This window comes from Drosophila rhopaloa, unplaced genomic scaffold (genome assembly GCF_018152115.1).
Source record: "Drosophila rhopaloa isolate 14029-0021.01 unplaced genomic scaffold, ASM1815211v1 contig_163, whole genome shotgun sequence".
Classification (NCBI taxonomy): Eukaryota; Metazoa; Arthropoda; class Insecta; order Diptera; family Drosophilidae; genus Drosophila; species Drosophila rhopaloa.
The window spans coordinates 7,880,343-7,904,683 of NW_025335043.1; the positions used below are offsets into that span (position 1 = coordinate 7,880,343).

The 24,341-nt window shown below is 40.9% G+C and overlaps 3 protein-coding genes across 10 annotated transcripts in view; 1 reads left to right on the forward strand and 2 right to left on the reverse strand.

Moving 5' to 3' along the window:
* LOC108053286 (FH1/FH2 domain-containing protein 3) overlaps positions 1–18,928 on the reverse strand; it is a 48,541-nt gene extending 29,613 nt beyond the window's left edge. For 3 of the 7 annotated variants that reach the window (XR_006417494.1, XM_044458078.1, XM_044458077.1), the window contains exon 1: positions 718–903. Coding sequence is in view for 3 of the 7 variants with exons in the window: in XM_044458074.1 (XP_044314009.1) it covers positions 8,320–8,404; positions 8,985–12,574; positions 12,632–12,682; positions 18,178–18,198 (3,747 nt within the window). In the remaining 4 variants the exon portion in view is untranslated. Of the gene's footprint in view, positions 1–717; positions 904–8,319; positions 8,405–8,984; positions 12,575–12,631; positions 12,683–18,177 lie in introns of those variants that run through there. The other 4 variants (XR_006417493.1, XM_044458074.1, XM_044458076.1 and 1 more) reach the window with 4 other exon arrangements.
* Positions 15,315–16,502, reverse strand: LOC123037436 (CCR4-NOT transcription complex subunit 2). The gene has a single exon (XM_044458079.1). It carries the CDS (start codon positions 16,266–16,268, stop codon positions 15,471–15,473), a length of 798 nt encoding a protein of 265 aa, XP_044314014.1. The 5' UTR covers positions 16,269–16,502; the 3' UTR covers positions 15,315–15,470.
* Positions 18,929–23,790: 4,862 nt separating the features above from the next.
* LOC108039680 lies at positions 23,791–24,341 on the forward strand. 2 transcript variants are annotated; one of them, XM_044458055.1, is made up of 2 exons: positions 23,791–23,871; positions 23,962–24,341. In XM_044458055.1, exons 1-2 carry the CDS (start codon positions 23,800–23,802, stop codon positions 24,262–24,264), a joined length of 375 nt encoding a protein of 124 aa, XP_044313990.1. In that variant the 5' UTR covers positions 23,791–23,799; the 3' UTR covers positions 24,265–24,341. The 2 variants fall into 2 exon arrangements, with proteins under 2 accessions (XP_044313990.1, XP_044313991.1); XM_044458056.1 differs by having other exon boundaries at positions 23,795–23,904; positions 23,962–24,334.

Below are 24,341 nucleotides of genomic sequence, written 5' to 3' on the forward strand. Positions count from 1 at the left end.
TAGAGAAAGAAAGCACGATCATTTATCGCCTTTGGGGGCAATTTCATTTAATGGTCGAAAATAAACAATATTTCCCAGCTCGTAATTTGCCAAAATCTTCACCGACGATTTGCTTCCTTGTGGAAAACGAGCCAAAGAAGAAGAAAGAAGCCTGGGACCTCGACTTATATCGAGATTTATTTGCACAATTCCGGTTTTGGGCTTTGCGCTTCCCTCTCTGTCTCTATCTTATTTTTTGTATATTTCAATTTTTACTACCACTATTTGCTATGTGGTTACTTCTTCTTCTTCTTGGTCGCAGGGACAGATCCTCAATAGGTGTGAGTTGGTGTTGTCCTTCTCCAATAAGCGAAAGGAAATTGAAAACGGAGCGGGATGGAAATAGTACTACACAAAGACAGCTGTTCGGTTCCCCAAACTGAAGAACTTTTGACACTGAACCAAAGAGCCATGTTTCGAGTTCCGAACTCAAGTGGCGCCCACAGTGGTACCTCAATTAAGACGAATCTTTCGGATTATGTTGTCCATTGACACTGACACAGTGACACGCCAAAAAACCAATAATCTTTAAGGCAAATTGCAATTATATGTGGGCTAGTTGGCTGCTTATTATTGTTAACGATGTTTCCGCCTCTTCCACAATTCGTTTCGCACAATTATCGCCATTTCGTTTTCGTTGGCCTAATCACACTGGATTTGTTTAGCATTTCCAATTACCGATTGTTGTAGCAACTAAAGGCAGTTAAAATATTATAAACGTTGCCCGGAACAACAAAAGCACACACACTGGGCAACGCGACGCGCGCAACTGAGCGAAGTTTGTTTTATGTTTCCACGGATGTGTTTTTCCACTTCACCCGCGACGAAATCGAAGCGACTGAACTTGAGCGCGTTCGCAAGGCAACTGAAAAGCCTGAAAAAAACCCAACGCCAAAGCAGCGAAAGAAGAAGGCAGACGGTGGAGCAAGAAGAAGGTGCAAGAAGAAGCGGCCAAGAGAGAGAGAGAGGGAGACCGCGTAAGACACTGAGAAGAGAGACTACGTAAGGCTAGATACTCAGGTAAAAAGACACCGGCGCACGGTGGGACAAACCGAGTGTTTTTATACTCGATACACAAAGAAACCCTTAAATACTAGTTTTGTTGCATGAAATGAAGATCAGCCCAAATTATAGATGGCATACATGTCGGATGAGTGATTTTTTAGGATACTTAATTTTTTTTTATACCGGTTATTCAAACAGTTGGAAATTTTCACAAATTTTATAATTTGCACGAGTTGAATTCTTCATCATCAAATTTTTGTCTACTATTTGCCTCAGATATCTCCCACTGTGGGAAGTCTTACTATATCTCGTAAGGTTGTTTACGTACGGTAAGACGTAAGGAACTTGGGGCAGGTTGCGAGCGTGGTGAGTTTGGCGTGTTTTTTTAATGTGTTAGGCGTGTGTGAGTGTGATCAGGTAAGTGTCTGCAACATTGTTGTACTTGGTGTTTGTCTCTCTAATTGAACATGCACAACAAAAAATGTATTCGCAAATTCATCAAATAAATTAAAATACAACTTTTTTCATTCCTAATCTGCTAAATTGTTTTCAACTAATTTTTTATTTAAATTAAACGTATTTGATTATTTTGTTCAAAGAAATATAACTTATACAAACATTTGTTATAAACATATACAAACTCCATTTGTAAAATAACACACTTTTGACTATAGTTAAAGTTTTTTTCTAAAATATTGTTAAGTCAATAGATATGCCAAGAAATTCAACATTTTTGTGCGCAGTGTGCGTTGCAACTTGCAAGTGCTCCCCATGCGAGGGCCTAAAAATAACTCGGCAGGCAGCGCGTGTGCCACAATTTGGCCTTATCGTTGATGGAGCGTTAGCCTATCATTAGCCGGACTTTATGCCACGACTGCAGCTCTCCCGCTGCTCGATGGGCGCTGACTTTACGCGGTGGGTGTGTGGTTGCAAGGTTGCGATTATGGGCAATGAATTTTGGGTGCAGGCAGCTGATTTACAAATGCCATTGGGAGGGAATGCTTTGGGGGAGTTGGCCGACTAATGGGCCCACATTCGATATGCTACTTAATTGCAAATCGAGAGTTGCAAATGCCGATGGTTATGGCAGGCAATCCAAAGAGTAAATAGCTCAGTTAATTATTTATGGAAATATTTTACACGCGATAATGCCTTTTTCAACGCAATTAACTTTTTGGATAATACATGCATTGGTTATACTCGTAGTGGATGTAGGCAAAAAAGAACTTTGTGAATAAGATCGCCTAAATTTTGGTACAATAGTTATTTGGATATGCAAAATAATACCGCCTAAAACTCGAACTGGTTATCCACAATTCACAGCTACGGGTTTCCCCAGATACCATTAAAAACGTCGCTCGCTTAGACAATTGTCTCCATTTACAAACACCGATTTCAGCTTTAAAAGTGAGTAAGCACAAGAACTGATAATATAGTTGTATCTGCCCGAAAAAGTAACACAACAAACGCCTTGAAAAAAACCAAGACAGCATCCGGAGATTGAGGAAGGGGGTCTACTTGAACCTGAGTCATCCACAGATCGTCGCAATGTTTTTGATGTGCTCATTTGTTTTTATTTCGCAGCTGCGATAAATGAAACTAAATGTCTCTTATAATGTAATTTGGATGTAATTTCTGCATGTGCTTTAATTTTGGTTTTCACGCATCAATGCCATTTGCTATTTTTGGCTAACGACTCATTTGGGTTCAGAGGTGAGAACAGAGCTTTTCTAGGGAATCTCCGTAAGTATTTTTTTATGGCGAGTTGAACGGACTTTCGATTTTATTTTGCTGTTCGGCGACGCTTTTTATGGCCACATTTGGCAGCACAAAGTCAACAATTGCTTTAATGTATTCTGTACATAAGAAGCGTAATGAACAAACAAATATTTGCAATCGAAATTTGCCCCCTCTTAGTTCGCTTGAATATATTTTTACAGTTATCGCTCTGGCAGTGACTTTTTCCCCCTCTTGATTTGGCTTTATGTTCATGTTAATTGCATTATGACCCATTTAGCCGAGAGTTGTTCTCATTCCTTCGCCCTTGTTGGTGTTAATTTGTGCTGTTATTTTGTTGGCCATCAAACTGGAGCGCGACTCTGGATCCGCCATCCAAATCCCGGGAAGGAAGCCCCAAAGCCGCCGTCTGAATGTAATTAAGATTAAATTTGTGTGCTCATGTTTTTATTCCCTTTGCTGTTCCGCATTTTGTTCTGACATCGCTGCGCTTTGTCGTGTTTGCACTTACACTCGTTTTTATAGGTATTACAAGGGTATATGAAGTTTAAACTTTATAACTTTTGCTGAGCCTTTTACTTTAAAACAGATTTCTTAAATCAAAGAAAGACAGATTTTTAATTAAAGAAAAGATAATAAGGTAATAAGTTTATCAACAGCTTAACATAATTACCACATCAGTTTAAATTGAAATTTACTCAAAATGTAAGTTCCGGAAAAGGTCTGCTTTCATGGAGACCTTAAATGGAAGAAAGATTGCTGATTTGTTGTGCTAGCTCTAAAACTGATACACTAAAAATGTTTGCCTAATGCTTATCAGCAAACATAAATGTACAAACTACAGGTCATCGAATAGCCGACTACACAATCACAAAGTTCTTATTGTTTGTGATTTTTCTTATTTTAAGAATACAAGAGAGCCTGCGAACCGCGGTTGAGTCACAAAACACCGACCCCTCCACTGCCACAACCACTTGAGGGCTGTCACTCAAGACCGAATCTTGCTGGCGATGCCGGAGGTGATAACTGCACCACTGCACCACCACGCTCAATTGGGTGTGGGTGCGCAGCTCGGATCGCCCTGCCTTGCCCTTTGTCATTCCAGGTATTCAAATCGAAGGCCCAGCTGCAGGTAAGCGATACGGGGCGGTGAGTGTCAAAAGTTCTGCGATAAGTGAAAGGCATGAGGGGCTGGGACTACGGCTTTATCAATATATCTGCCGATAAGTGAAGTCGCTTGGTACTCAATATTTGTGGATATAAGAAACTACCATAAAACCCAGGTGTAGTTTTCAGAATTGTGCTTTGATTCTCCCTGCATTCAAATTTGTCATTTTAACGTTTAGCAAATGTTTGACCCATTTACATATAAGTTATTTTTAAGTTTCCGATGACTTGAAAAAGGTGACCCAAAATTTAAATTCTAAAGTGCATAACTTTGACAAATTTAAGCCGATATCAAAGTGACATACCTCTAAAGACTTGTGATTCGATCCTCTAAAAATCTGCATTCAAAATTTTCAATTATCTTTGATCAAATTTTTGACCCATTTTCATGTCAGTTATTTCTTATTTTCCGATGTATTGAAATAGAGTGACTCAAAATTGGACTTCTAGAGTGCATAACTTTGACAAATTTAATCCGATTCCAAAGTGGCATACCTCTAAAGACTTGTGATTCGATCGTCTAAAAATCTGCATTCAAAATTATCAATTTAGCTTTGATCAAATTTTTGACCCATTTTCATGTTAGTTATTTCTTATTTTCCGATGTCTTGAAATAAAGTGACTCAAAATTGGACTTCTAGAGTCCATAACTTTACCAAATTTAATCCGATTCCAAAGTGGCATACCTCTAAAGACTTGTGATTCGACCCTCTAAAAATCTGCATTCAAAATTTTCAATTTAGCTTTGATCAAATTTTTGACCCATTTTCATGTTAGTTATTTCTTATTTTCCGATGTCTTGAAATAAAGTGACTCAAAATTGGACTTCTAGAGTCCATAACTTTACCAAATTTAATCCGATTCCAAAGTGGCATACCTCTAAAGACTTGTGATTCGACCCTCTAAAAATCTGCATTCAAAATTTTCAATTTAACGTTGATCAAATTTTTGACCCATTTTCATGTTAGTTATTTCTTATTTTCCGATGTCTTGAAATAGAGTGACTCAAAATTGGACTTCTAGAGTCCATAACTTTACCAAATTTAATCCGATTCCAAAGTGGCATACCTCTAAGGACTTGTGATTCGATCCTCTCAAAATCTGGATTCAAAATTTTCAATTTAGCTTTGATCAAATTTTTGACCCATTTTCATGTTAGTTATTTCTTATTTTCCGATGTCTTGAAATAGAGTGACTCAAAATTGGACTTCTAGAGTCCATAACTTTACCAAATTTAATCCGATTCCAAAGTGGCATACCTCTAAAGACTTGTGATTCGACCCTCTAAAAATCTGCATTCAAAATTTTCAATTCGACTTCTGTGCTGATGCCCTGGAGTCAGTACTCGTGGCAGCAGCCAAAATCTCAACACCAGAAGAGACAATCGTGCGTAGCAACCAATACAAAACTAATCTGCAAATCGAACAACTGGTTCGGGAAAAACGACGTCTACGACGCGTTTGGCAATCCTGCAGATCGCCCCATTCGAAGCAACTCTATAATGATGCCACCCGCAGACTCACCAAAACCCTCAAGCAAGAAGAGGAGCTTGCGCAGCGCCGGTACATCGAGAAACTGTCGCCGACCAGTACAAAGCATCCTTTGTGGAGAGCTCACCCAAATTTAAGCTCTCCGATAGAATCAGTCACTCCGATTAGAAACTCCTCGGGTACTTGGGCCCGCAGTGACGAAGACAGAGCCGAAACATTTGCCTTACACCTACGAAATGTATTACAGCCGAACGCCGCCACAAACTCTCTTCAACTACCGCCGTTTAGCTCTGAAATTGCAATTAACCCGATTTTGTTTCAAACACCTGAAATTGCTAACGTCATTAGGAAGCAAATAAAACCGAAAAAGGCTCCAGGGGCCGACCTAATAACCCCAAAAATGATAATTGAACTTCCAAACTGCGCAGTGGATGTTATATGCAAGCTATTTAACGGTATCGCAAAACTTGGCTACTACCCCAAAAAATGGAAAAAGTCCGTGGTTATAATGATACCGAAGCCTGGCAAAGACCACACAATTCCCTCATCGTACAGGCCAATAAGCTTACTATCGTGCCTGTCCAAATTACTGGAAAAATGCCTGCTCACGCGCATTACACCATATTTAAGAGAACAAAACTTAATCCCGGCACATCAATTCGGGTTTCGTGAAAGCCACGGAACCATCGAGCAAGTCAACCGGATAACTTCAGAAATTCGTACAGCCTTCGAACATCGGGAATATTGTAGTGCGATATTCCTCGACGTCTCTCAGGCATTCGACCGAGTGTGGCTTGAAGGCCTTATGCATAAAATCATAACATTACTGCCAGAAAACACTCATAAGTTACTTAAGTCGTACCTCTACCACAGAGTCTTTAAGGTTAGATGCAATACAACGACATCCAACGAGTATAACATTGAAGCCGGAGTCCCACAAGGTAGCGCCCTGGGCCCTACCCTGTTTCTCCTATACACAGCAGACATCCCTACGAACGAGAGGCTGACTACGTCCACATTTGCTGACGACACCGCAATCCTAAGCCGCTCGAGATGCCCAACTAGAGCAACAGCTTAACTGGCTGATCATTTGGTGGTAGTTGAAAAGTGGCTATCAGACTGGCGAATCAAAATTAATGAACAAAAGTGTAAACATATAACGTTTACCCTTAACAGACAATCGTGCCCGCCGCTAACTTTGAATGGTACGCAGATTCCCCAAGCCAGCGATGTAACATATCTCGGCGTCCACCTCGACAGACGCCTAACCTGGCGGAGGCACATTGAATGCAAGAAAGTACATCTCAGACTTAAAGCTAGCAGCCTACACTGGATTATAAATTCTCGATCACCCCTGTGTCTGGACTTTAAAGTTCTTCTCTACAACTCCAGCAACGTTGACATCATACAGCGCTCACAATCAAAAATCCTGCGAAAAATCACTGGGGCACCATGGTGACGGGTTTCGAACAGAACTCGTCTGCATCGTAACGATCTACCAGCCCAGCAATAAATATTAGGGCCCGTTAGTCTTAATTCAGTCTACATGACTGTAAGTTAAGTTATATTCTTAAGATTTGATATACTTATTGTTAGTCTCATATAGAGAAGATTCAATAAATAAAGCATATATTTACAAAAAAAAAAAAAAATTTTCAATTTAGCTTTGATCAAATTTTTGACCCATTTTCATGTTAGTTATTTCTTATTTTCCGATGTCTTGAAATAAAGTGACTCAAAATTGGACTTCTAGAGTCCATAACTTTACCAAATTTAATCCGATTCCAAAGTGGCATACCTCTAAAGACTTGTGATTCGACCCTCTAAAAATCTGCATTCAAAATTTTCAATTTAGCTTTGATCAAATTTTTGACCCATTTTCATGTTAGTTATTTCTTATTTTCCGATGTCTTGAAATAAAGTGACTCAAAATTGGACTTCTAGAGTCCATAACTTTACCAACTTTAATCCGATTCCAAAGTGGCATACCTCTAAAGACTTGTGATTCGACCCTCTAAAAATCTGCATTCAAAATTTTCAATTTAGCTTTGATCAAATTTTTGACCCATTTTCATGTTAGTTATTTCTTATTTTCCGATGTCTTGAAATAGAGTGACTCAAAATTGGACTTCTAGAGTCCATAACTTTACCAAATTTAATCCGATTCCAAAGTGGCATACCTCTAAAGACTTGTGATTCGACCCTCTAAAAATCTGCATTCAAAATTTTCAATTTAGCTTTGATCAAATTTTTGACCCATTTTCATGTTAGTTATTTCTTATTTTCCGATGTCTTGAAATAAAGTGACTCAAAATTGGACTTCTAGAGTCCATAACTTTACCAACTTTTATCCGATTACCTCTAAAGACTTGTGATTCGATCCTCTAAAAATCTGCATTCAAAATTTTCAATTTAACGTAAATCAAATTTTTGACCCATTTTCATGTTAGTTATTTCTTATTTTCCGATGTCTTGTAATAAAGTGACTCAAAATTGGACTTCTAGAGTCCATAACTTTACCAAATTTAAGCCGATTTTAAAGAGACATACCCCTTCAGACTTGCGGTTTGATTCTCCATTCAAATTTTAATTTTATCGTTGATTAATTTTTGGTCCAATTTTCAATATTTTTCTAAGTAAGTTATCATTGTACTTATAGGGGTTTATAAAGAAAACCAAGTGATAGACACACCGCCAGGCGGGCGAATATACTCTTTCAAATATATACTCCACCAACTGAGGGTATCTGTATAAATAAACTGAAGTGTGGGCGGCAGTCGATATATCGCAACAAGACGGGCAGGCTGCCAAAATGCTTGCAACCTCCTTAGAAATTAGGGGATTCCAATGGGGCGGGGGGTTGGATGTGGCGGACACTTACCCTGCGCGGCTGCTGTTGTTGTTGTTGCTGTTGTTGTTTGGGTGGCTCGTAAAAGCTGCTGCCATTCTCCAACCACTCGACATCGCTGCAAGATCAAGAGAGGAAGATTAACAACCACATGTTGAGCAAATTCACCACACAACAAACAAGAAAGCTCTCTCCGAAAGTTTTTTCTTCGTCATCATTTTCACGAACTTGTATATCTTATGAGTTTCCCCTATTTTGAAAATTCTTCTCAGAAGCAACTGCCAAAGAATCTCACCTGTTTACTAACACCCTTGTAAATTACCAAAAATAAAAAAGAGCAGACTATTTTATTATGTGTCTTTTCCTATTTACTAAAAAACTGCTTCCTTAAAAATGTTTTGTTATTTATTTCTAGATATTTGTATAAGCTTCCTTGTTTCTATATTAAATACCAATTAAAAAATAAGGTTCTTTGGGATTTGATGATTTCAAACATAAAGTAAATAATTCCTTGTTGACAATATCGTTTGTTAAAAAACAAAATCTATTAGATTGTCGCACTAGGTAAATAAATATAAATTTACGTCTTTGACTCTTAACTTGAAATGGTTATTATCTTAAAATGTATAATACTGAAGTCAACTCTGCTGGAAAGTAGCTTCTCTCATAACTCTAAACAAAATCATATTTCCACTCACCGTTGCATTCGTTGGATGACCGGCAGTTGGGCGGTGCTATCGTGGATTCGCACCTGGTCGGGAGTGACCTCCTCGAGCAGGAACATGTTCTTGCTGGCCAAAGGAGTCAGTTCGGCCTCCGCAGGATTAGTGTTCCCATAGAAGAGTGGACTTAGGGGGCGACATGCCCCGCCCAGTAGCTCATCGATGTTTTGATGTCGCGATATGAAGAGCTTTTCGCCGGCACGCCGTGTTTGCGGTGAAAAGCGTGGCTGCAGGGGGGTGAGGGTGGGCGTGGGAGGAGGTGGCGCCTCCTGCACTTGCGACCTTGGAATGTTGTCGTAGGGCGAGGGGCAGCGCACGGGACTGGCGCATTGACCCAGTGGAGGTGGTCGCTCTGAGTAGGCATTGAAGTTAAAGGAGCTGCTCAGCTCTTCAGATGCCAATGTGGGTGGTGCCAGCCTCAGATCCACTTCATCCCTGGAGTCCTGCTGACCCTCCACCACTGGCTGCACATCCACATCATCGCTACTTGGTTGAGCTGGTAGTTTGGCACTCTCTGAATCCTCCTGTAGCCACCAGGCCCGCTCCCCGGACTCCCAATGCTTGATGATTCGCGGTGGTGGTGTGGGTGGTTTCACCGGCGGTGGTTCGTTCTCCTTTTCCTCTTGAGGTGCCTCTTCGGGCTCCTCCTGCCACCAGGCTCTTTCGCCCGACTCCACGCGCTGCACATTGAACATCTTTCTGGCGGGTCCGGAGAGCCACCAAGGATTGGAGCCTCCACTCTTGGAATTACCTCCACTCTTGGAAGCACTTCCCTTGGAACTCCGTTGGCTGCCATTCGAGGGTAGTCTCAGGGTCACCTCCACATGCGGCTCGCTGTTGTTGTTCAGATCGCCATTCTCCTTGGGAGACACCTCATCCTCCTCCTCTTCCTGCAGCCACCAGGCATCCTTTTCCGGCGATAGCCTACTCCTGGGCATCAGTTTCACCTGGCTGCTGGAGTCCTGCTCCTCCTGACTCCACCAGGTCCCCTTGCTCTGCTCCTGGGCATCGTCACTCAGCGGATTGAGGGTCTCCTCCGCCAGAGTGTCGTCATCGTCGGCATGCTCATCCTGGCGCAGCCACCAGGCCTGCTCCTCCCCCGAATCAATGTGCCTCAATCTGTATGGCGGCATCTCTCCTCGATTGTTTTGATCCAAAGCAGAGGCCGTGTTTATCTGCAAGCTGGTGTCCTGCCACCAACTGGGATCCTCCTGCTCGGAGGTGGTTAGGCTGGCGGTGGTCGTGAGGCTCGTCTCCTGGGTGGTGCTAATGGTGCTGGTGGGCAATCTAGTCCCTGTTCCCGTGGTGCTTTCTCGCGGACAACGTGTGCTCGAACTCTGGGAATTCGTTTGGGGTGAGGGTTTCGCTTCGCTCGATGGCGTCGTTCGCTGTTCATTCGTTCGCAAATCTGTATTCAGACTGATCCCAGAGATTTTCGAAATCTTCGAGATCGCCGAGATGCCCGAGATCACTGGCAGCGAAAGAGCCTCCGGTTCGCCCGAGCTCTCGGAGCTTTCGAGGAAGATCGGCTCGTTATTTGCGTCTTGCTGACGGCTGGCGAAAAAATTCGATACCGCCGATAGCTTCTTCAGTCTTGTCTGTGTGGCTGGCACCACTTCAGCCACCGCGGGCGGTGATTCAGTGGTGCTGTTTGGCTTGTGGGCGGCGGCGGCGGTGACCTTGCCAGCACCGCCCTCTTTGGTGGCCTTCTTTTTGGCCTGCTTTTTCACGGTCTTGACCCGCTGCTCGCTATCCGAAGCGGAGGCGGTGGCCGAGGATGAATTGCCAGTGGTTGATTCGCTGCAGGATTTGTGTGCTTTTGGTTTCGAACTAACACCTGGCACCTTGCCATTGCTTAGTTTGGTCGATTTCTTGGAGGAACTGCCAGAGGCTAAGCTACCCTCGGATCCAGCACTTGGTGACCGCTCTAGACTACTTCCATTGGGTAGATCCTCAGATTCCCCGCCGCTACTGGGAGTTCGCGACTTCCGGGGCCTGTCAGTGGGTCCCACATTTAAAGAGGACTTTCGGAAGTCCTTGTTGGGCCATTTCACCGCCGAACTTCCCGAACTGGAACTGCAGGTCTTGGTGGGTGAGTCCGCTTTGTTGGGTGGTGCAGGTGGTTTGTTAACCAAATTCTCTACTGATGATTGTCGAGAGTTCAGTCGTATTGCCTTCGGTGGGGAAAGCTTGGACTTTGTGGACTTCGAAGAGCTCAAAGAGCCGTTTGTTCTAGGTGGAGAAACAGCTTCGGGAGACTTTGATGTGTTCCCAGACGACCCATTACTTCTGGATGGAGATAGAGCTTCTGGAGATTTTGATATGTTCACAGAGCCATTACTTCTTGATGGAGATAGACCTTCTGGAGACTTTGATGGGTGCACAGAGCCATTACTTCTTGATGGAGATAGACCTTCTGGGGACTTTGATGGGTGCACAGAGCCATTACTTCTGGGTGGCGATAGAGCCTCAGATGATTTCGCCGAACTCACAGATCCATTGGTTCTAGGCGGAGATAAGGCTTCTGAAGACTTGGCAGAGCTCAAAGAGCCATTGGTTCTTGCTGGTGATACATTTTCTGGTATTGGCTGAATCTGTTTTCCATCGCCCACTGAACTCGATTTCCCTGATCCCGAACTGTTCAAAGGACTGGCGCTATACCGCAGACTGCTGATCCTATCCCTATGTGGACTATATGTCGAGCTTATGCTGCTTCCTGCACTGTAACGAAGATATCTGGTGGAATCATCCAGTCTATCCGACTGAATCTCCTGATCCGTTGTCTCACGTCTTTTGGTGGATCTTTGGATGGTCTTCTCGATGGTTTTGGCTGGATCAATGCGACGGGTACGCTGTACAGTGGTGCTGCCCGGCAAAGTGGGTGAAGTGGCTCTAGTGACTACGGAAATGGTGATGAAGGTCTCATTGGTTTCTGTGTCCTCTGCGGGATGCTCCTCCTGCTGCTTCTCAGGAGTCTTATCCTTGGAAACCTCTGTGGGTTTCTCCTCGATCTCCAGCTCTTTCTCCTTCTCTCGTTCCCTTTCTCTACTGGCCTTGGCCCTGCTGGCAGTTCTGGCATGGAAATCGCTGGTGGTCAGGTAGGATAGGGCACTTCCATTTCCCGAGATTCGAGAACCCGATCCATAGCGACTACTGTAAGCGTTTCTTGTGGCCGAAGAGGATGAACTTGAGGTATTACCACCACGATATGTGGCTCCCAGCTTACTCCTGGCACTATCGTTTACGGGACTCGGATCCCTTGATTTGTTGCGGTTCGTGTGTTCCAAGGCCACTGGACTCGGGTCTCGAGATCGCACGTATTTCCCCAAAGAGCTGGTAGTCGTACCCGTATACCTCTTAACCGGACTGCTTCGCTCACTTGGAGCTGCTGTTTCTTTGGGTTCCGTCTTTGCATAGCGACTGACATAGCTTGTAACTGGAGTACTTGTGGCTGGTGGAGGTGGATCCCTTTTGAGGCGGTACGTTCCTCCAGAAAACGAGGGTCTGTAGGAGGTGGGCGTGGCCAGCGAAGTGTATCGCGATGTGGAGTCGCCCGAAGTGCCATACTGTGGGTGAAAGGATAAATTAGTCAGGTGATTTGATAAAGATTTTAAGCAACACACCGATGAACTGCCTGGCTTGTAGGAACTGCCCAAGCTCGTTTTCCAAGGGGTCTAAAATGAAAAAAGAAAGTTATTGTCAGTAAATTTCAGATAAAATATCATTAGCTAATGGTTAAAAGACTTTAGTGATACCACAGAATAATTGAGAATTAATGTGAAACAATTACATTTCATATAAGCAGACAAGTCTTTTCTATGCCTTTTCTGATTCATTGATGCCATGAGTCGTGAAAACCAAAAGTACTTTGACCCCTCATTGGCCAAATATATAACACTAAACTATAGACCAAAAATAAATATGTTAAGCGATTAATATGGATGATTTTGCAAATCTAAATTAATCTAAATTTAAGACTCATTCTCTCAGTGAATCCTACCAATAAATAGTGAGTGAGTGATTTCTTTATAGCTCATTGTGGCCTGTGAGGATTGCTGGCAAGATGTGCATGCACTCATTCAAAAGAAATTGAAACTGATGGGCAATCACATGGCTTTGATTGATTGGCGCTCTAAGAGTCCGAAAGCAATTGACTCCAGCAAAATAAGACGAAAACAAAGTGCTGCCCCACATTCCGCCCCCTGATGCCCGCAGCACCACCTTCTCCATTTTCCAGGGGAATTTCTTCAATGAGCTGTGCACTCGACAATTATTCGCACGCATTTCATCATCGTCAGCCGCAGAGGAGCATCATCGGCAGCCTCAGCACATCGGCTGCATCAACATAACCATCAACAGCATCAGCATCTGATGCCAAGGAATCCCATAGTCCCCCATTTCCCCGATGGACTATTTGTGGTTGGGACCGCTACTGCTGCCTCTTTGAACTCGCCCAATGCATTTTCCTCCGATTCGGTTTGGGATTTCGGCCGCTGCGTCTATTTCATTTTCAATTAAATGGCGCTGTAGCACGCGCTTTTCAATTAATTTGGACGTGTAAACAGATTCATTTCGATTATTTCAACATCTGCCTTCTAATCTCGGCCGCAGCGCATTAGACGATTGCCCTCGTCCATCGAGACACGTTGAGTTTTCCTCGAATATAATGAAATTTGCGGGGGCCCCGACCACTTCGCCCTTTCTTTATTGAGGATTGCAGGGAGGTCTCTGGGGGGTTTTACCCACTATGTCTTTGAGAATCAGACACCCATTTAACATTGCAAAATTCGTGTCACCGGTTAAGAGATTTTTGGCAACACAAACGATTTTCGGCTAATTATTGCAAATTATCATTAATGACCAGATGAAATGCTGTTGAACCCAGAATGGTTACATCCCATTTTTAATATATTTTTTGACCAATAAGTACTCATTTATTTTAAATAAATTTGCGTTGTATATAATGGCTATTCCGGTTATTTTAATGTTTACTTAAAAAGAGAAAAACAATATATATACAAAATATACATTGCAATAATAATTAGATATTGAATTTCCAATTATTTATAGTTAAATTTTCCACTTTATATACCCATTATTAAGTATATATTAATATATATAAGTGATGCAAGAATCGCGGGGAAAATATATACCGTCAATTTAATTCTAAAATTGTTTAAGTTCCCTTAACCTTTAATGAACTCCCAAGATTGTAATAGAATTCGCCCATGAAAATGCTGCAGAGGAATTTCTCTATTTAAATCACTTAAAATAGGGCCCGTCCCAAGTGGCGCCAATCCCGGCGAGTGACAACTATACGGGGATAAAAAATAATATTATTACATTTTCCAGCGCCCGCCCAATGTGAAGAACTGGCGAGTGAGCGAGAGGGAGCGAGGAAGAAAGACAGACAGTCTCGGCTAATTGTTTTCGCTCAGTGAAATGGAATGCCAAACACACAAATAGCCAACAATGTGCAAAACAAGCAAACGGAGACACTCAACCGGAGGAGACTGGATGATCGTGTGGATGGGCCAATGGATCTTCTCTGGAATGGCTTCGCCATGTGTATTTTGTTCGCCGCCGATTCCAGTAGAGTGCCGCACTTCTGACAGCGTTATTATGCGGTCTCAATTAGGAGAATACAGGGACTAGGGATCGGGAATCGGTGATCGGGGATCGGGGATCAGGAGCAGGATGCGCCATAATGCGCCCGTCTGTCAGTGGCCAAGGCCCATAAAGCACGACCAGGAAAGCCATCCACTCACAGAGTATTTAGACTGTGACCCCAGATGATTCGAAGAGGCGAGTGAATATTCGCGTGCCAGACAAATGATTTATTTTTAAATGCCTTTCTAGTTTGCTCTGTCAAAAGTGTCGAAATTGCGTTTCACGAAACTAAAATGTGTAAAGATCGGCAGTGGTTAAGAAAGTGAAAGATAGGATATAACAAGTAATATTTTTCAGTATAATAAAAAATAAATATCAACAAAATAATGAAATCATATTTATACTTTTCAGTATAATAAAAAATTAATATTAACAAAATAATAGAATATATTTATTAACGTTATATACTATTCGACAATGTCAATATTGGACAAGTTATGGTAATAATAGTTAAGAAACTATTGTCATTAAAGAAAAACTCTTTAGTTACAAATAAATTACTTTTTCAAACTTTATGTATAGAAATAAAAAGTTATCCAGTGATCATAATAGTTATCAATCAATAGTTAAAAGAAAAATATTCAAATATCCTCATCATTTAAAACTAACTCCACCTTTACCCAATTAAAAACCATATTTACTCCCAAGTCGATTCTATATTTAGAGCCAAACAAGTTCCACCAATTCACGAAGATCAACAATTTTACCAAGTTTTCAAAGACCTATCCAACTGCCAAGCTGTCCTAACTGGGATAGTCAATCTTTTTATCCTCGGCGTCGATCCCGATTTCGTTAGCTTTCCTGGCTTCTCTCTTGATCCGTTTTCGGATCCCTATCTTGATCAGTGGCTAACTCTGCATCCGTGCTCGTTTCCGGGTCGGATTTCTTGGTCCCATCCAGGCCCACACCGACCACAAGACCCAGATGTCGAGTCTCCGGCTCGACTGGATCCAAACTTGGAGCCTTTTGCGGATTCCTGTCCATGGCATCCCTCAGAGCTCGCATCCCCAGCTCGAGGGCGCAGTCCATGGAGCTCCTGTCCGGCGGTTCGCGGGTAAGGGGTCCATTGAAATGCACATAGATGTCCCCCTGGGCGGCCAGATCCAGTCCGTAGGTGGTCAGATCCTCGCCAAACACCAGCTGGGTGGCACTTGGATCCGTGTGCGTCGTTCGCATGGCGGCCAAGAGTCCAGTGATGCCAAACCGATCGCCCAACATCGTGGCCGGAATGTTGGTAAACTTTCCATCGCCTGTACTCCGGATTCCCGCCGCTTGCGACGTTGTGGCGGAAGTGGCCGGATCCGAACCCTTCGTTACCAATCCGTAAATGGGTTGACCGAATACATCCGCAAACGTGGGCAGCGGCGGCTGGCGATCGTAGAGTTCCGGGAAGAGCTTGTAATCCGAGTCGATGCCGGCATCTCCGCTCGAGGTGGAGGCCGTTTCCGGCGGCTCTTCGCTGGGCGGATCCGGCAAGGGCGGTGGGCGTGGCGGCTCCACCTTCTGACGATTGGAGGCACTTTCCTGGTTCTTCTTTCTCAGCGCTATCGAGGGATTCACCTTGCAACGTGGACGACGACGCCGCGGCATTTTTGTATCTTTTTATACAAATATCCTTTCCGTGTAAATGTGTGTGAGTGTGAATGTGGTGTGTGGTTAAATGGCAGTTGGCGGTGGGGTGGTTGGATAAGTGAGTGTGGGTGGATAATCTCAGACTCAGACAACTTAAATTAAATAAAACCCGATCTTGAAGCCTATTCGAGAAGCGCCTAGCACCGCCTTCCTTTCTGCTACACACAAAAAAATTTTGATACGCTTTGATGAGTGATTCAAATAAAACCTGATCGTCCAAGTTTCGGAAAGCTGGTCTAGATTCAAAATAAAATGAATCACAAATCCAATATAACACTTTTGTATTGGACTAGTTTCAAATTTCAAACTAATTAATTTTTTAAAATGTTTAAATCTTTAAAGAATTAATTTTGAAAAACGTATGTCCAAAACAGATGTAATTCAAATGAACTGAAGAGTTATTAATCAAATGATCAATTTTTTTAGTTTTTTAAATGAAGACATTCAGACAAGTTTATCGTAAAGTTACGTGAACTCTACTTTTAATAAAGAAAGCTATAGTTATCTTATATCAAAAGTTGTTAATTGTAACAAAAATAAAAATATAGATTATATGTAAATTTAATCTATATATTAAGATGAAATTGTCCTCTCACTTTTCCTCATACTTTCTTCCCTGAAAACAAATTGCTTGAATATTCACACTTTGTTAATTAATTAGGTGGTGCGTGCTTCTTGGCTCTCACCGAAGAACTTTCAACTTTATGCGTGTCATAAATATTTACAACTTCCTCCTGGCCATAAAAATCCTCAACAAAGTACCAACTCCAACGAGAACAAGAAGAGTGCGTCAACGTGAAAGAAACAGAAATCATTTTGCCTTACTCCTAACATTTTTAGAAACGTTCTAAATATAATTGGAGAAATGACTCGGGATACTATGGAGTGGATGAAGTAGATCGGAGGGGGCAGAAACTTGTTGTTTGCCGGTCATAAATTGATCAGTTTATTAGATTCTAAGACCCGAAAAATATTTAATTGATTTATGCTCAATGAGTCAAAAGTCAAGCTGAAGTCATAAACTTGATGCCTGGGAACAAAAGGATATAATGAGATGAACATGAAGGGGATTAGAAGAAAAGCGATTAAAAAGGAGGAATGACAACCGAAATAGAAGCTGGATATTAAATTGGGGTATTGTCTTAGAATGAATATTTTAAGTGTTTTTTAAAAATTAATATTGGTTTAACCTTAGATACATACTAAATATAATAAAAAAAAAGCATTATATATAAATTTGATAAAAACAATAAATAAATCAAAATATATACTTAAGAGCTGACAGTACTCAATGTCCAATATAAAAAATGCCATAAAATCAGTCAAATATTAGAAAAAAGAAATCCTTTAACAATTGTGCATTTGTCAGAACTAACATAAATCAAATTAAATACGTTTAAAAATCGCCATTTAACCTGCTCTGCCAAAATAAAAGCCATTTATTCAGCCATTTGTTTGCTATTCAAACACTAAACCATTCGGTCATTCTCCTGCCACACCTCGGCCATAATTTGAGTTCTTTGTATGGATAGGAAATTAGAACAATCAACTAGACAGAAATCCAAACCAAAAACCAGACAATGAGCAAATTTGTATTTGAATTGTTTATCAATGAAACTGGAGCTCACACATACGGGAGCAAACTCTCAGATACATTTTATCTGGCCGTATATATGCATATGTATCTGCCAAATACTCGCGCATGAGGTAAGGCAACAAATTAGAAATAAACAAAATTCGTGGATGCGAAGAATCGCAAAAAAGACACAGAGCAAAGATACACAGATCGAGATACACACTATATGGTATGAGTACGGGTACGTAGATACAGATACGGATAGTTGGCGATGCATTAACTAGTACTTACATAACTGCGGTAGGACGACATTACGTTGCTTTTGGCAAGCGATCCTCGATCGGGCCGATTAAAATTCACGTTCACAATACACTGGTGCCCCCTTCAAAAATTGTATAATTTATTTTGGGCCTGGCTGGTAATCCAATCTGGCGGACACTCGCGCGATCGAAACGGAGCAACTCGAACCACTGACGACAATTACGAAAACGTATCTGGCGGATGCACTCGGCGAACGCCTCTCAATTGCAATAGATGCAAAATAAATTAGATGCACTTACTGAAATCGCGCGCGTGCGACAAATTTCTAGCGATCTTTCACGACACTCTACCCTTCTTCCCTTCCCTTCTCTATTTTATTTTCATTTCATTTATTCCTTGGGTAAACTTTCATTCCGTTTCCTTTACTTTGTGTTTTTTCGCGCTCGGCGATATACGGAGATATTGGGTTCGGCCGTGTGCCACTTTACATAATCCACCGGCACGCACCGGCCAGGTTGGGGATATAGACTCGCACTGCGGTGCCCACGGGCATACAACCAGCTATAGGCTATAGCGCCCCGATCTATTTGGGAATGCAGCCGGCGAATGCGACAGAATCGGACGCGATCGCGAACGCGACGCCTTTATTTATGCGTTGATATTTTTCTTATTTTCCCATTTTCCATCTCCGCTTTTTTCTCCACCTCACGACAACGGCGGACGCATCACTTTTGCTTTTATTTCAATTTACTTTGGGAGCAGCACAACTTAAGCTGTTATTTATAAATTTAGCAACATTCACACACTCGCTGAAACATTTTTTCTGTCGCATGCAAACGCGATTTTTGTTTTCAGTTCTCTAAAATCGATTCGAATCGGGGCGATATGAAAAGCGTGTGCGACTCGGCGCGTTGTCAAAGGAAAACTGTCTGGCCGCTGTGAAAATATTTTCGTGCCGAGATTTTCTTCTGCCTCGCATTGAATTGCGTGAAAAGCTGAGCGGTGGAAAGTCTCCGCCTCTCTCGGTTTGGGTGTGCGTGTATTTTCGGCAAGCGAGAGAATCGGAGAAGAAGCTCTCGGCGATTCTTTCTCCGTCGACGATCGCTGCGTTTGTAAATTGCAATAGAGAAATAAATAAAAGTTCTTAATATACCCTTAAACGGGGTATAATAGTTACCACTAATCACAAATTTAACTGCTTAAAAATCCATCAAATTCACTCTTTAAAAGACAACCTATATTGATTTCTCCCTTAAACGGACATGTTTTTTTAACTAATAGATCTTCAAACAAGGAAGTCTATGGATTTCCCTTAACCGGACAAGTAAAAGCACGAAATAAATATTATTTTCAAATTCTAATCTAATAAAATTGTACATGCAACACTGTGATGACTCTCCTAGGCGGACCTTCTATTAAAAGGACACATTTCTTTGATCAAAATAATTAAGATAACAACTATTTTGGAAAAGGATAGCTGTATTGATTCTAAACAAATAGCATTGGAAATTTTGTTCAAATTTTAAATTAATTTTAAGATAACATACAAACGAACTTTGATCTTTTATTTAGATTTTTTGTCAATAGTATTCAGCCATTTCGGTGTTATGCCCAGTTCATTTATATAAGCTGTTGTAAGCATTTGACATACATTTAAAATAATGACAGCAAATTTAGATTTTGTATCTAACAAAGGAATTACAAAGAGCATTTAAAGCTTCGTCCCATCGTCTTCATCATCGAATCATCTTTTCCCATTCATGTATATACATATCTGCTCCGCATATATATCTGACAGAAATCGGCCAACCGGCTATATGTGCCAGCTTCTTGATTTCAACTACCGCAATGTAAGGAAATGCGTACAAATTCTTGTAATGCTCATAAAATGCAGCTCGTAAGTATTTTGCATCTATTTGGACTGCTCCATTCCATCCCAGCTATTTCCGTCTATTATTAGTCGAATAATTTAATTTAAATATTTTTGGCATCGGTGACTAATCGATGAGTGGGCGCAGAGTTGGGAAGGTGGGGAACATGTTCTGGGGTATCCAGAAAAAAAAACATAAAAAAGTATGTATGATGCAAACGATAATTGTCATCTACAGATACAGATGCAGTCTGTCATGTTCCCATGAATGAAAGACACCGAAAGGGAGGCCAACAATTGACGGGGGTCTACAACCTGATGAGGTGTCCCCTCGGATTATACTTTGTCTAGAAGGAAAGCGAAAATTACAATTTTCTTAGTCAAACATGTTCGTGAGATTTATATGCCAATTAGAGATCATACACTTTATGGTTGGTGAAATAATAAATAAATGGTCTGTAAAATAGTCCTTAGCCATCTTACTATAATAATATCAAGTTTGCTTTCATGTACATTAAGAACATTTTCACTGTCTTAAATTTGTTTCTTTACTAGTACTTGAATAAAACTTGAATTTTTTAAATAATAATATAAACAAGAAACCTCTTTCCAAATTGCAAAATGTTTTATTTGGGGTAATAATTTCTCAATCATTCGAACATTATTTAACATTTCTTGAGCCCCGTTTCTTTTTCTTATTGCATAATTTTTTTTCAATTTCCTCTGTTTGAATTCCTCTTAATAGCATAGATTCCCCTTACTTACTTACTTACCCTCTGGCCCCAGGCATTATTCGGTTCATTTGTGTATCACAGAATGCCCGAGGAAAGCATCACAGATATCATGCAGAAGACGACGACACATATCGCATATTTGTTCTGGTTTTAAAAATAAAAATCTGTGTGCCACTTTTGCAGTTGCCACTGCTGCCGGCAGTCACCGGAAACGTGCGGCTAAAAAGATGACGTCTAAACACGAAATAAAACTGGCATTCGTTGGGTTTAGTAAAAACATTTAAACTAAATATGCGCAAAATGCCAAAAACCATTCAAGTGAAATAGAATGCCTGCCATAAATCAGACAAAGATGCTAAATTACCAGAGAAAAAGGGAGGAAAAGCCAAAGGCAGCGGCATCAATGGGCTAATAGCCCCCGGCAAAGTGGCTCGACACTTTGACGAAAGACACGCAGGGGCGGCGTCTTAACCCAATCTGACCGACAGATACAAATAGCTTTCAGCGCTGCATTAAAAAATAAAAAAGATCCACAACAGGCGTGCATTTCGCATGCTTTCCACAAATATTTTCCCAGTGCGTGCTGCCGGCAGCGACGCCAACGCAACCCAGAAAAAAAAAGGAAAAACCAAAAGCCGAAAAATGAAAACTGAATGCAAACAAATCAAGAGGAACGGCGGTGGAAAACTAGAAACGGATTTTGGGCAGGCAATAAAAAGAAATACACCGACGGCCATAAAAGTCAGACCCGGCAATCCCCGGGAGCAAAAGCGAGGTGCACCACGCAGTCGGTCAATCATGCTGCCCCACGCCAACCCCTTGCCCAGTCACTCATCTGCAGAGAAAAAAATATATCAAATTATTAATTGCAAAAATAACCCATGAAAAAAGGACTATAAACTATAAATAATAAGATCAAACTGGTTACTTTTCGTTCAGAAGAATAAAATTAAGTTCTTAGGATAGATATACTGATTATATTATTTCTTATTCTTTAATCTTTAAACTGAAAGAATTGAAATGTATTCATAATATTATATTTGAACATTTAGTAAATATGAGGAAAACTAACATAAATATTAATTAATAGATTTTTAATTTTTGAAGTGTTTGGTTTTACCTTTTACCATGTTTTTTCACTAACAATCTTCACATGTTTTAAGATCAATTATCTTGCTTCATTAAAGCATGTGAAGAAAAACTATAACTTACTTTTTAATATCTAAATATTTAAATAAAATGTATACCCTAGTACCTCGATCTTGTTATTTTCAGTGCATGCCCAGCGGCTCCTATGGGATGCGATCTCTGCGCTGAACGCAGCTCCATCTTCATCCGCATCCCAGTGGCCGATCTCTGGGCCTTTCAATCATTTCGTACGATTTTCAAATTTGTAATTTACGAGTGTGTCTGCGGTCTTTTGGAGGCGTGCCTTCAGCGACAGATTATGCAATGAAACGATGCAAACGCTAGTTAATAAAACGAATCGAGTGTGGTGTTACCAGGCGGAGGGATGCTAATTCGTATCCCTGGGAATGGGGATTACGAAAAGGGGGGCGGCGCTTAAAACAAATAATATTTAATCCGAATTTTAAACGAAGTTTGGCTTCTTTGTATAATATGTAATTTGTAACTACTCATTTTGTTTTCTCTGTTTTAGCACCATTTAAATGTATTCTTTATGTCGTTTTCACTTAAAAAGTACGAAAGTAGGCTATGATAAAGAATTATAACAATTATTGTTAAAGAATTATAAAGATAAAGATAAAGATAAAGAATTATAACAATTATTGTTAACACATTGAATCGTTTTTCCTGTGCGCCCATATATTATAGAAATAACCTTAAGTTTTAATTTTATGACCTCCTAATTTAAATTGTTTTAGAAACTGAAAAGTGAAATTAAAATTATTATTATTAACACATTGCTCTATTGGAATGCATAGTTAACAGGCGGTTGTTTGCCCGGAAAGTCTTTGGAAATGTAAACACAATTTCTTGGCACACTTTATTTATATATATAGTAGTAGTATATAATACATCAAACATAATTTTACTTCATTCTATTTTAGTTGCCATGTCACCGCCAAATACAATAAGCCCCAATTTGCAGTTAATAGTTTTTGGGTTATGTTCAGTTTTTTTTTATTTACTTCTCGTTTTCCGCTCGGCTGTAGATTGATGGCTATTGCTACATATTCGTCTCACATTTTCCCCATTTTCCAGACGGCGATCTGCTCCGTGTCGGTGTGCTAATATTTAATTTAAATATTGTATTATGCCGCGGCCTTTAGCTGTTGTTCTTAACCAACCTCACTGCGTGTTGCAATCTTCAAGCGGATTTGTTTGCTTTTTTCCCGCTCCAATTTACTAGAGATTTGATCGCCGTTTCAAGGTTGCATTGCATGGAGCTGTTGTTAGAAGTGTGTGCCTGGGTCTCAAGTATTTCTTTTGCTTTCGTTCATAGGAACATTACGTATACGTATTGCGTATACGCAGAGGCAAGGGCTGATGGGGGCTTTTCAATTATTTAATAGGTACACAGATAAATATATTACACTTTTTTATACTATTTAATCAAATGTATTTAACATTTTTCCAACTATTACATTTTTCATAATATCAAATATATTTATATAACCCCGTGACGTCCGCCCCTGACTCGATCGATCTTAATCGGATGCAGCCTGTTGATTTTTTAGATATTTTTTTATGGTAGTACTTAGAGATAGCTTATGTCATAGGCGCTGATAGCAATCTGAAGAGGCTTTTCATGCTTCATTTGAAGTGGATTTTAATACGATTTGGCAAGCACTGACAATTTTTGTTAGAATCGCTTGGAATTTATTACAAAATATAAACAAATTGAAATTATAAGAGTTTCGTATTAAACAAAACAAATTCAAATGTTTCAGCCGCCAAACATAAAAAGCTTTAGGAATGGACTTTTTCAGAAATAGTTTTGAAAAGTTTTGGCAAGTGTTGCCAGCCAAAATGTTTTCCCGATTTCTATATATAATTCCACCATAGATGAAAACGAAAAATGCGATGAAAACAAAACGACAAGGTGGAATGCAAAGAGCTCGCGTAAATGCGAAAAATAAATCGAAAAACGCAGAAGTAAACATTAATTTATAAGGAACACTTTCTAGGGTATGTTCCCATTAAAGTTGTTTAATTAGTGATGAAAACTCAAGTTGACTTCTGCAGATCGTCGAAAAAATAACAATGGCGCTGCTGCTGGTGCACTTGCGGCGCCTCATTCTCCTGCTGACTGTCGTCTACCTGAGCGGAGCGGTATTCCGCCGCCTCCTCACCGAGCGGCACCACGCCCACATCCTGCAGGCGAACGGATACATGGGATTCGGTCGCCTTCGAGGGGGCGGAGGATCCAAGGAGCCGTACCACTTCCAGTGGTGGGCCTACATCTACACCTGCTATGCCTACGCCGTGCTAATCAACTACGTCAGCACGCGCCGCATGATTAATCTGATCGAGTTCTTCTTGCACTGAATTAAGGCGTTTTTGTTAAATATTAAATGAAACTCGATTATTCGAGGTTTGAAAAAGTGACAATTTAACAATGATAA

Bases quoted from the DNA above. Each gene is read 5' to 3' on its own strand.
- LOC108039680 (XM_044458055.1), top strand. From the start codon at position 23,800: ATGAAAACAAAACGACAAGGTGGAATGCAAAGAGCTCGCGTAAATGCG. The intron at 23,872-23,961 runs GTAAACATTAAT...TGACTTCTGCAG, and splicing joins ATAAATCGAAAAACGCAGAA to ATCGTCGAAAAAATAACAAT.
- LOC123037436 (XM_044458079.1), bottom strand. From the start codon at position 16,268: ATGCCGCGGCGTCGTCGTCCACGTTGCAAGGTGAATCCCTCGATAGCG.